Raw genomic sequence first — 9,895 nt, forward strand, 5'->3', positions numbered from 1 at the left:
GTACTCGTATTATTCGATTTTGTGACTATATGACAAATATTAGAAAAAATTTGTATAAACAAGAAAAAAAAGTCTAACTGTAAAAAATAACAATATTTCTAATTTTCCTTCTTTTTATCCACAATATCAATGTTTAGCTTTCTGTGCTATATTTTTTATTATTTTTTTTTAAATATGTATATGATTAACGATTACTCATTAGTATTATGGGTATTGGTATAAAAAAAAAAAAAAAAACACGAATTTGATTTACAGAAAACGAAATATTTACATTTTACGATTTTATATTTATTAGTCTTGTGATAATATTGTGTTTTAATTTAAATTGACGGCTTAGTGAAATATCTACACACAATTTCGCTTAAAATACTTCTGATTAAATCGATAATTTTAAATTATATAAAAATTAGATTTCTTTCCAATATCTAGACTATAGTAATAAATTATTTAGGTAAATTATATTTAAAAATAATAGGAAATTGAACCTACTGATCTTGTGTGTACGCATGCTGCATCTTTAATGCCGACATATGTGCATGATAATGTATTGTATGCTTGATGCCTATCCTCTACGGATATAAGAATATACTGTATACATATTTTAAATTAATTATAGCATTAATTATAGCAGTAGATTTTAAATAAATAAAGAAAATTTGATGGAAATTGAAAAATGTATTTAATTTTCATACAAATTTAAATATATCTTATTTTAAATTATATATCATCAATGTAATTTATATAAAACATGAATATATTTTATAAAATAATATTTGATATATTCTTATATAGTTTTATTTAATACTTATAACTCATAATAACATATAATGTCGACATTTTGTTAAAAAATATACATTTGATTGGCTTAATATGATAATTACATAGTATACACGAAGTATACCCATCCCATTTTATCCTTAAATATTGCATTTATTCTAATTTTAATTTGTGTATACATACAGATTGTAAGTTAAATTAATTAGATCGTTTATATCATCGATTTAATTTTGTCTAATCGTTATAATAAAACTACATAAAATAAAAAATAGTTGTATTCATGTTTAGTCTGCAATACTTATTATATTCAGATAATTTTCATAAATTATAAAATCTTGATAAAATAAATTAATATTAAGTAACTTAATTTTAAAATTACCTTAACAGTCTTCACAGACATATTATTTATTTATTTATCATGGCCTATTATTCTAAGTATATAAGGTCGTAATAACTTTGAAACTAACATAAAAATAACTATAACTCATTCGAATTTTGATTTATCCATTAACTTTGAAAAAAAATTATTTGCTTAAGGTATGGTTTCCCCGCCGCATTTGGACGTGACATAATGACGCCGCGCTGTTCCACTCTTTGACACTGCGGGGAAACCGTACCTTTAGTAATTTATAGTAACAACAGTCTGTTTTCATTAAAAGAAAAAAGTATGTACCACCATCGAATATTCTTTAAATGGCATATAAAATCAAAGTGTATTTACATCGAAATACTAAAAGTCAATTAATTAATTTGAATAAATGCTTAATTAATGGTATACATAAGGAGAATATGCTCGGTGCAACACTCTGTATAGTGAAATAATGATTTTTAATATACAATTTTTTATAAAGTTTTATTACATTACCGCCGGTTCTTAATATATTTTTGGTTATAAAATAATTTGTACATAAATTTATTTGATATAATTATATAGGATATAATATATATAAAAAAAAGGTAAACGTACATACAAACAAAATAATATTAGGTATATTTTGTAGGTATTTATTGATGATCAGCCCAAGTGACATGTCTTGGTTGAAAGTCGGAATTTAAAGTCACACGATCATTAAGGACCTTTTGGTTTGATCGTCGAAAAAATGACCAACAGCCTAATACAATTAATGTTTGCATAGTGACTAGAATTATAGTGATTGCTAATCCTATAGGCCAAGTAATGCACCATTCGTTGTTGCGAATTACTGTAAAAATATATAATTAATTGTTTATTAGAATCTAATAGCTAATCATTATTTACATAAACATTTAAAACTAATTATAATTATTGATTAATTTATTGTTTATACTCGTATTGCTATAAAACATATTTAAAATGTTGTAATAATAAATATTGATAAATTAAAAAATAATATATACTATAGGTATATGAATAAGTAGTCGTCTATAGAAAACCATCACATAAAAGATGATTTATTAATTTAATAATTAATTATTAAATGTAAACTGATCAAATTTGATTGTACGGTTTATACTTTAATATATATATATAATTTAATAATTGGAAAACATTTTGTATTAACTGCGTACATTATAATACACGGAATAACCCAACATTTTAAAGCGAAATACATTTTGAGTTTAATTCATATGTATTTGAAAATAATTGTTTGATTCAAACCTGAAGCTTCTAATCTTCTTGATGATCTCTCATTATTATTGTTACTATTACTAATTTGACTTTGACTGGCTATAATTTCTTCTTGTTCCTCAAGAGAACGTACTACGATTGCGAGTTGTAATGGCACTTCTTTTGGTTTAGTTTCTGAGGCCTGTGTATCGCGCTTTCGTCGACCATAGGACACTTGTCCGTTTCCACAATCACTCTATAAAAAAATATATATTAGATGATACAAAATTTGTTTGAAATAAATCTAAAAAAATAAAAATAAATATCTATAAATACTATAAATGTACTCACTGGCTTGCACAGCTGATCACAAAACATCATCATGAGGCTAAACCGTAGTACAGGTGACGAAGGAAATCGGAATGCTTTGAATCTTGCAACCATAGAATTTGGAGGTGTTAAATTCAATACCGGAAATGTCGATGGTTCTGGAGGACATCCTCTCCAATCTAAGAGTAACAAGGAGTCCAGACCATCTCCAGAACTAGCAATCAAGTGGCCTGCTCTTAATTGTGATGCGTCTAAAACAATTATTTAATTAATTAAATGTCAATACAATGACGAAAACAATAAATAAAAGCGTCTTACTATATGGTTGATTCACATCAATCCGGAGCTCTAATTCATCGCCAAGTTTTACTTCAGATACTTGTTTTACGTTCCGTCCTACTTCTAAAATTCTCATCTTGGCGACTTGATTTGCAGAGCCAACTAAACCATTTGGATCGTAGCCACCGTCATTGTATATAGTGTTATGTATGCTATTAGATAAATAATAATAATTTTCGTGAATTGGTAATAAAAAATCCAGTATTTGGATTAATATATTTAAAATCCAATTCAAGTTAAAATTGTTCATTTTCAACAATATTTATTTTTAATTGTTTGATAGACGAGTATATATATTTTTTTAAATATAATACAATAATACCTACTGTTTATAGTTTTTTTTTTAAATAATAGTAATATAAAGGGCATAAAAAAAATTATACAAATGATAAAATGATGTAGCAAATATAATAGTATTATCTATAGCTAGTACTATTATAAAAAAAATCGATTAATTGGGGTTTAAGCAAATAAGCACTGTAGAAGAGCGATGACTACTAATTATATTCATTACTTTAACATGTATAATTTATAAGATCGAGTGAATTAAAATGTTTTTAAAATAGTAAAAATATTCTGAGTATTAATATTACTTAGTTATTTAAATATTAAAATTGAATAATGAAAACTGTTATCCAAAAAGTTATAGTACTTTTATTTCTCATGTTTAATTGAATGTTAATTTTGGTTAATGATTGCATTTAAAAATAATTTTAACTAAGCACAATATATGTAAAACACATAGGTAGTATTGACTTATGATGCGCTCATCGACTATAATATTTAGCATACCTCGGTTCTGCTACACCAAACGTAGCGTCTAAAGTAATGTTCTGTGGTCTAGATGCCAAGAACGACGGGTGGGGACTTGAACCAACAGCACATGACACTTTGGTCACTCGATCGCCAACGGTTTGTATAATCGGGTGGTGTTGTACTACGACAACAGCTGTAGCCAATTTCCTATTGCTGTTTGCCGATTTAGCCACCACAACATCACAGCGATTGCGTTGAGTGTGGTTTTCAACAATCGGAAGGGTAATCGTTGTCATATCTGTATGGCGACCGTTAACACCGCATTCTTCTGGTCTTCCTAGCACAAACATTCTGCCCTTGAAGCCCTGAGATCTCAACGACACTATCATAGAGTCATCATTACACGAGACGCTTACTGAAATCCAATATATATATTTTTTTATTCATATTATTTTATATGCATTAATTATATATGGACGGGCGATGACGTTGATTATTCCAAAGAAAAAATACATGTAAGAAAAACAAAAGATAATAATATAGTATAAGAACATATAGGTACTTACCTATATAATACCTAAATTATATCAAATTAATAATCATGTGTACGAGGCTTAAAATATAATTGGAAATCTAACAATTAATTACTCTTAATGACTAATTAGAAGGTTTAAATACATTTTGAGTTAATTAGTTTGGAAAAATAACAGTATATGTCTTACAATCAATACAAGTAATTCTTTCTATGTAAGTGGAACACGGTGATGGGATGAGCGGGCCAGCTGTAAGTGTGTCGTCACCGTGTAAAAGACAAAGAGTACCACCAAATCCATCTGTAGGGCATTTAAAAGTATAACCTCTGCAGCTAAAATATTGTTCAGATTCACATCTTTCTTTGCACTATATATAGAATACAATTAATTTAATTACTATTTATTATTTTATTAATAAGCGTTCATTGTGACTTCACTTCATACTTGTTCAATATTAATGTTTTCTACTTGTAAGTCCACTTGTTGTAAAGTTCTATCATAAACAGGTTCGTGCCAGCATGAACTCATTTGATTTACACCTTAAGTTTTAAACCATTATTTTTATAATTTTATATAATTGTAATATAAAACATTAGATGGTGTATATTTTAAAACCTGGCAGTGTATTGGCGCATTCATTTTCTAAGTATTCGACTTGATTCCGACTCGGATTAAATGCCGTAGGTTTAGTCTTACGGGTTTCGGAATTCAATGAACACATCTTGGTTGATCGGAAGTAATTCGCTGACTTACAATTGTTTTGGTCAATACATAGTTGGGCACATCGCCATTTATCGCCAATATTGGGTATAACTGAATATTGAAAACCATTTATTTCGTAGTCCATGGATACTTCGATTGGCCATGCTCTTCGGTTACATGATTCGGGAACTAATAACGAATATAATAAAGTTACGAAATTGATTTTTTCTTCATTTGCAAATACACGAATAATCCAGTCGCATAAATATATTGAGCACTTACCGCGGAGACAGGCTTTTCTAAAAAAGTTTACATTAGGGGTCACGACAATATTGTCGGTGGAACTTCCCATATTAGGTACCCGGTAACATGATGTCGATGTGTAATCTATTATGAAGCCGGCACAGTCCACCGACTTTCTACATCTAAAATTCACAATTATTTACGGATGTCAAATATAAAACGTATAAAACGTATAAACGTTTTAAGGCATATCTAAATTGTTGGTTTTAATTACCTGTTGTAACATTCTGCCGTTATGGCAACTCCGGGAGTGCTGGCGTATAATAAGATCGGCTGTACTACAGATCTCGGAGCAGAATTACTATATTTAACGTACGTTACTGGTACGCCATCTGGACAATCTTGACCTATAGTTATAAAAGCAGAGTTTGAGTATATTTTTTGAAAAATTATCTACCGGCAGACTGAAATGGTTTTCATAAACGTATACAGTTATATTATTATTATATGTCTATGTTTCTAGTATTACGTTCAATTGAAATTGTTAAGTCGTTAATAGTACTTGCGTGTGAGCATAATCAGGAATGTAGAAGCAAAAATTTAATTTAGTCTGGTAAAAATAATTTTTACTTCTCATCAGCTATTTAAAAACGTATTTCATTATATAATATGAGATAAAAACTACTTAAATGCGTACAAATTCATAACTGTATACATAAAGATTTGTTTTAAAATGCAATAACTAGATAATTTGTGTAGCATACTAGCATAATGTATATATTATAACAGTCTAGTACACCAATAGATATTAGATGCTTTCATTTTAATTATAACAAAGAAACAGCTTTTACGTATAAAAGCCCGAGACTACGAAATTGAATTTATCCTAGTTGTTTTTTTTTCAACTCAAAAAAGCGAAAGTATACCGAAATGATAATACATATGTACAACTTAACAATACACTTTGTAGGCGTGTAGTATAGACCTAGCTAATTTTGAAGGTCGACTTAATTGTATATTATTTTCACGTTGTATTATTATATAACACAGGTGGTCCCAGCTTAAAACAATGACTGCTTGTTTTATAAAATACCAGTGTCATGATCAATTTTATGATATAAATTGTAAGCTCCCGCTGATCATGGCTGGTTATATATTTAGCGTGGAAATTAAATGGCTGATAATTATTTAATGATTCGTTTGTACGTTATTTTAATTAGGTAGTAAGAAAATTTATTTTGTTGATATAGGTAATATTTATTAAGTTAATATGATTATTTCATTTCATTCTTTAATTTAAATATATAATGTGCCAAGAAAATTAAATAAATTAAGAAATAAGAATTAATAAAGTTAGTTAATGTACCAAGAGTATAATGAAACTTTGTAGAACTACTAATGTGATAATCCAAAAATACGACTATTGTTATTACAATTTACTAAAAAAGTTTTCGAGTAAAATTCAATTATATATTCTGTGATATATAGGTATTATGTTGGGACATAAATTAAAAATGAGATCACTTACTGGAGTTATAACAATAAAAACGTAACAATCTTTACTCGAGTAATTTAATATTCGTTATAGTAGCTAACCGAAAGTATAGATGCATAAAGATGTAATATTTTACATAAATATAGCCTGTGAATATTTATCACTTATTATAGTTATTAGTGCAACAGCCTCTAGATGTTTGCCTGACACTATTTTTATTAGTAAACGTATTCGTGTCACACTACAATATATTTCGTACAACAACTTCACTACACAGTCATCTGCTGTACGTATTATGTACAGCCTACAAGTAGTTTATATTTTGTTAAATATGTTTAATCTAAGATTATATGTAAGGTCTGGATTTAAATGCCTTATAAACTATCAGGAACGGAAGCATACAATATTGATTATTAATATGGTAATAACTAAATCTATATGCATCAAGTTATGTAAATATATAAATATCTCCTAATATATTAAATAAAAAAAAAAAAGGTCAAAAATGTTTACTGTCAGATACACCAACCGCCCGAATGTCACATCAATCATAAAAGGAACAGAAACCTATTTTTTAATGTTTTTTTTTTCAAATTATTTTACGAAAAACAAAATATCACTCATATAAATTAAATTTCTTTAGCTTGCAAATCAACGTAAGTGGTAATAATAACGATCATCACTATAAAATGTACACATAAATAACAATGTTTAAACATAATATAATATGATTAGATCCATATTGTAATCGAATTATATTTTTGAAAATTCAGTTAGTGTAATACATCATGTGAATATGTTATATTTTTAAATTTAACCATTATTTTAGAATTGATTAAATTTTTATATCTGTTTCATGGTTTGGGTCTAAAGTGGCCAATTTCAGTTTTCGATAGATTTTAGTTAAATTTTTTTTTTTTTTTACTATTATAAGTCCTAATTCTATTATAAATATTAAATTCTAACTTAGATATAAAGCACAATGGTGCAAATACATTCGATTAATTTTATTCCTAAAATCGTCAATCTGATTGAATTGAAATCCTTTATTCCTGAAAGTTGTAAATAGTGATTCGAACACGCGATTTATTACGCGTTTAGATATGTTGGTCATGTTTGGGTCATAAATGCATAATAATGTGGTGCGTAATATAGTTATAGTAACACAGTGACGTATTTATTGGTTCCGACAGATTTCGAAAGAGCGCAGAGGATATTATAACGTGGACAAATGTATACAACATACATTATGTATAATCATCACGTATTTATAATATAAACATACACTAAGTGTACAAAACCGATATCCTAATTCATAGTTTTTATCTGTTGATTGAGGAATAAAAACTAAAATGAGAATGACCGTCATACCAGATAAAAAAGAACATTTTTAAAGCGATACGATTCACTGCACTATATATTATAATAATTCCGCGGAAACACATTTTACATCGATATTTGTCCAATATTATATTGCTGGACTGGATATGGTTGTGAAACTTGTAAAAGATGATTCATACAATCAAAAATAAATACTATTTCGATAATAGGTTGTAGGTAGCCGTTAAAAAAAAATCTTCGAAGCGTTTTCCGGTTGTATAACCTGATTGCGAAAATACTCGGCAAGTTAAATATTCTAGTGTGCGGTGTAATGCGATAGCTAGTGCATAAGTACATAACGATATTGATGGCTAAGAAGCTAAAATCTTTCTGAGAAAAACATTTAACACTAAAGCTGTTTTATTTTTAGACGTTTAAAAAACACAATATTAAACGTTTGCACGGACGCATAATGTTTAACACTTTCTTTTTAAATAAAAATATTAAAGCCAAAGTTTTACCATGCGCCGGATCGCGTAGAGTCGAATACCTATACTCGACTTGTAGCCTGACTAGCCTTCAGTATTTAGTTATCTGTACGTACATCATCATTGCCGGATCTAAGTGCGGGGAGTTCTGGGTGTAACTAATACTAGAGGTCTATTTAAAGACAAACGATATTTCTAAATAATTGCCTATACATAAATGATGTATTAATAAATATTTTTCGGCGTTCAATAAAAGCGAAGGCGGCTTTAAAGAAGAAAATATTTCAACTCGCGGTTCGTGTGTTCCATCAAATCGAGTGACGGTTAGGGTCGTACAACTGAGTCCATATTGCAATGATAGTCTGCGACAATGGGGTGCGGGTAACCTATCATAACTATATTCTCCTCGGCCATTGTGCTGTTAATAATCGATTTCCTCGTGAAGTTACGAAATCTCGGGCATCGACTCGAGGCCCCGGCGCATTGCACCCCTCGCACCCCCTCGTTAAATCCGACGCCGCGTACACGGCACGGGACTATACAGTGTACTGCGTGAAAACGGCTTTGTAAATGACGTCTCAGTGTCAGCTATCGTCGTGTCGCTGTACATCATTACAAGTGTTGGTGGACGCGACGAAAATAACGCCGCCTCCGGGCGATTACGATTGTGCAGACTTACCGTGCGCCGGTCGCTGGAACGCCACGACGAACACGGCCAACAGCAACAGCGCCCCGCGCGATTCCATAGCGCGGCCGCGTCGACGGTCGAACACCCGCGTCCCGTTCGCGATGGCGTTTCCTCCAATGATCGTACGCTATTAAATTGTATTACAGGTAGTTTGCGGTGACCGTCGCCCGACGGGTATAATGTGGCGGTATCGTCGCGATTTGCGGCCAATGTACGGACGACGTGCGTCGTGTTGATGCGGTCGATCTCGCTGACGGACGGACGGACGGACGGGACAGGTATTAATTGTGATAATATATCGTCGGCGGACGGTTTCGCGCGCGCGCGTGTGTTGGCGGTACGCGCGTTGGCGATCGTTTAAACGACGGCGTGCGGTTACGGCGAATCTACGCGGACCGACGACGGGCGGACGGGCTCGCGGGCGGCCTTGCGGCGGGTCACGTGCTCTGTCGTCGTCGACGGCGACGTTGACGTCACCGCTGGCGGGTACGTCTAATGGTTTTAATATTATTATTATTGTTGTTATTATGATATTGTTATGACTCTTGTTATTGAAGTCACACCGCCGTCGGTTTTTAGCGATTCTCGCCGACTAGTGGTGGTGGTGGTAGGGCGGCCGACGAGAGAACACGACAA

General features: G+C 30.9%; 1 protein-coding gene across 1 annotated transcript; it reads right to left on the reverse strand.

Annotated features, from left to right (window-relative positions):
- Nucleotides 1–1,154: 1,154 nt before the first annotated feature.
- LOC113552985 lies at nt 1,155–9,602 on the reverse strand. Its single transcript, XM_026956069.1, has 11 exons — nt 9,251–9,602; nt 5,543–5,675; nt 5,308–5,450; nt 4,939–5,214; nt 4,768–4,862; nt 4,513–4,690; nt 3,827–4,205; nt 3,014–3,186; nt 2,717–2,946; nt 2,417–2,621; nt 1,155–1,979 (listed from the first exon to the last, which is right to left on the reverse strand). Exons 1-11 carry the CDS (start codon nt 9,315–9,317, stop codon nt 1,783–1,785), a joined length of 2,076 nt encoding a protein of 691 aa, XP_026811870.1. The 5' UTR covers nt 9,318–9,602; the 3' UTR covers nt 1,155–1,782.
- Between the last annotated feature and the right edge of the window lie 293 nt (nt 9,603–9,895).

This window comes from Rhopalosiphum maidis, chromosome 2 (genome assembly GCF_003676215.2).
Source record: "Rhopalosiphum maidis isolate BTI-1 chromosome 2, ASM367621v3, whole genome shotgun sequence".
NCBI classification, from domain to species: Eukaryota; Metazoa; Arthropoda; class Insecta; order Hemiptera; family Aphididae; genus Rhopalosiphum; species Rhopalosiphum maidis.